We start from the raw sequence: 3,545 nt of genomic DNA, 5'->3' as shown, positions 1-3,545 counted from the left end.
TCCAAATTTTCTCTGTCAGAAGAACCCAACCTGTCAATCGTTTCTCTCTGTCTGAATCTTTATCAGTATTCTATTAGTAAAGAGTTCTCTTCAGGTAAGTTGGTTTTTTATATCTATTTTCTATTGTTGAAATTCTCTTGTAAGTTTTTTTTTTTTTTTTTTTTGAATGCCTCTTGTAAGTTATTATTATTATTATTATTATTATTATTATTATTATTATTATTATTATTATTATTATTATTATTATTATTATTATTATTATTATTATTTTAATTTGTAAACTCTAAAAAACTATAGTTTTGATATAAAGGGGAAAGATAGAGTTTGGAACTTGATTTATGCATTTCGGGTCTTCAATTTTAAGAGCATAATATGTATAATTTTGTTAGTGGCTAACAATGATGAACATTGTAATGACTATATTTTTCAGCTCTCATATGTTTTCTCTTTTTACTATTTTGGTACTTGGGTGACAATAGTCTTTAAACTGAAATATGCTCCTATTCATGGGTTTACTTGTGTTCTAATCCCTTTATATATTTCTTTACAGATTAATGATGGCTACTTTCCATGATAATAAAGACCATAATATAGTCGAAATTGAAGAAGATCATGGTTGTGAAATTACTACAGAATTGAGTGAAAGCAATCATGATGAATTAGTGAATAGTGGTGAATTTAATATAGTTGAGATTGAACAAAATGCCAGTGCAAATGCGAAGAGTGATGTGAATAATGAGACAATAGAGTTATGTATTGGAATGGAGTTTCAATCACTAGATGATGTTTTAATGTGCTATACTAATTATGCAAAACATGAAGGTTTTGGAATTCGCAAAAACCGCATACAAAAGTCTAGAAAGAATCAAATGGTTATTGGACAAGAGTTTGTTTGTTCAAAAGAAGGTTACCGTGCAAAAAAATATTTAGAGCGAGACAATAGGAAAAAACCTCCATCTGATGAAACACGCATGGGATGCAAAGCCATGATTTATGTATCTAGAAAAGACGAAGACAAATGGATAATATATAAATTTACTAGAGATCATAATCATGTGCTTGCTTCTCCTAGTAGTGCTCGATTTCATCGAGTTCATAGAAAGAGGACAAAATCTCAAAGGAATTTGATTGACGTGCTTGATGAATCTGGAATTCGTCCTAGTAAAATAATGTCAGTTTTGGTTACTGAATCTGGAGGAATAGATAGGGTCGGTTGTACTGAGCGAGATATTCAAAATTATTTAAGTAACAAAAGGCAAAAGCAACTTGAGAAAGGAGATGCACAAGCAATGTTGAATTATTTTAAGGAGTGTCAATCTAAAAATCCAGGATTTTTTAATGCAATACAAATGGACACAGAAGGTCAACTAGCGAATTTTTTTTGGGTAGATTCAAGGTCTAGAGTGGCTTATAAATTTTTTGGAGATGTTGTGACTTTTGACCCAACTTATTTGACAAATAGGTATAAAATGCCATTTGTTCCTTTCACTGGAGTCAATCACCATCACCAGTCCATTTTATTTGGTTGTGCTCTATTATGGGATGAGACAGTGGAAACATTTGTTTGGCTATTGAATACTTGGTTAGGAGCAATGGATGGATGCCATCCAAAAATAATAATTACAGATCAAGATACAACTATAACTACTGTAATTGCAAAGGTCTTGCTAAATACTGCACATCATTTTTGCATGTGGCATATTGAGAAAAAATTTCCTAAAAATCTTAGCCATGTTTATCATAAGTTTGATGATTTTAAGTTTCAATTTTCACATTGTATCCATAGGATATATATCCCGAATGACTTTGAAGTAGAATGGGAAAAAATTCTTGACAAGTATGGTTTACGAGGAAATAGTTGGCTTGAGAAGTTGTATTCCATTTGTGAAAAATGGATTCCTGTTTATGTACGTACTAGTTTTTGTGCTGGAATGTCTACTACTCAAAGAAGTGAAAGTATGAATAAGTACTTTAAAGATTATATAAATGCTAATACACCAATAAGTAAGTTTGTTGTTCAATATGACAAGGCTCTTGACGCAAGGTACAATAAAGAAACGGAGAAAACCTTCAAAACATTGAATTCAAAACCTATCTTAAAGACATTGTACCCAATGGAGGAAGAAGCTTCAAAGGTTTATACAAGAAAGATGTTTAGAATGTTTCAAGACGAATTGATTCATTCTCAGCAATATGTTGCAAAAAAAATTATTACTATTGAGCATGAGTCTGTATATAGGGTGCATGAGTTTGACAAAGAAAAATTAGAGTACATAGTGACATTCATGAGTTCGTCAACAACCATAGAGTGCTCATGTCACATGTTTGAATTTTTGGGCATCCTTTGTAGACACCAGTTGATGGTTCTTATCAAGAAAAATGTGTACTCTTTACCGAAGCACTACATTTTAAAAAGGTGGACAACAGATGCTAAAAAGGGAGAAATTACAAGCACATCAAATAAAGAAGAGATGAGTGATGTCAATATGTGTTCAACAACATTGTTTAATAATATCATGGTTCACTCATTACAACTTTCTGAAAAAGCTTCACGTTCAAAAAAGCATTATGACACCACAATAGAAGGCATGCAATGTTTATTCAAAAAATTAGATGCATTGAAGATTGATGATGGCATAACTAGTAGCACTGGTTGTTTGACAAGCATCATAAGTCATCAAGATGATGATGATAATAATGTAGCAATGCGCGATCCTCCTCGTGTGACTACTAAAGGTCGTCCTCGGTCTATCAGAATGAAAGGAGCTTTAGAGCTTAAAAGTAATGGAGTTACATGTTCAACTTGCAAAAAGAAAGGGCATACCAAGCGTACTTGTACACTGAAAAATAAAAATATGGTATGTAGTATGAACTTATTTTATAGTTCCATTTAAATTTTTTATTTTTAAATATTATTTAATGTTCATAATAATAATAATTCTCTTTAATCACTTATTGTAGAATTTAATTGCAGATGGACAACAATCGCCAATTGGGACAAATGAAAAGAACTGATTTTGATGAGAATAATGAAGACATAAGAAATGTGGCTCGTTTTATGTTTTATCGTCCTAGTTTGCAAATTTAATTTTTTACATTATTGGATATTGTTGTATGGAGTGTATTACATTATAACTTTTTAATAAGTTTTAAGATATAATTTGACTATTACATAATATTTTATTAAGTGTTGATTTTATACATTATTGAATATATATATATTCTTACAAGATGTGACAATTGTTTCTAATTGTGACTAAGGTTTTAATTTAGTTATAAATATAATAATTTAGAAATAATTTTTTAAAACAAAAGAAGAAATAATTAGATAATGAATGTATGTTGAATTTTTTTACAGGAATGATATTTAGAAATTTATTATTATTATTATTATTATTATTATTATTATTATTATTATTATTATTATAAGTGATACGTACAGGATTAATATTTGTGATACGTGATAATTAAAAATAAAAGAATGGTTTTCATTATTTCTAATTAGATAATTAAATATATAATAATTAAGTAATAAATATGTTTTG

The 3,545-nt window shown here is 29.2% G+C and overlaps 1 protein-coding gene across 1 annotated transcript; it reads left to right on the top strand.

Annotated features, from left to right (window-relative positions):
- The first annotated feature begins 557 nt into the window (after positions 1–557).
- LOC109147207 (protein FAR1-RELATED SEQUENCE 5-like) lies at positions 558–3,088 on the top strand. The gene is made up of 2 exons (XM_019294840.1): positions 558–2,858; positions 2,975–3,088. Exons 1-2 carry the CDS (start codon positions 558–560, stop codon positions 3,086–3,088), a joined length of 2,415 nt encoding a protein of 804 aa, XP_019150385.1.
- The last annotated feature ends 457 nt before the right edge of the window (positions 3,089–3,545 follow it).

The sequence above is a fragment of the Ipomoea nil genome, unplaced genomic scaffold (assembly GCF_001879475.1).
Source record: "Ipomoea nil cultivar Tokyo-kokei standard unplaced genomic scaffold, Asagao_1.1 scaffold1978, whole genome shotgun sequence".
Taxonomy (NCBI): domain Eukaryota; kingdom Viridiplantae; phylum Streptophyta; class Magnoliopsida; order Solanales; family Convolvulaceae; genus Ipomoea; species Ipomoea nil.
The sequence above is the reverse complement of the archived record's forward strand: the minus strand, read 5'-3'. Positions and strand labels throughout refer to the sequence as shown.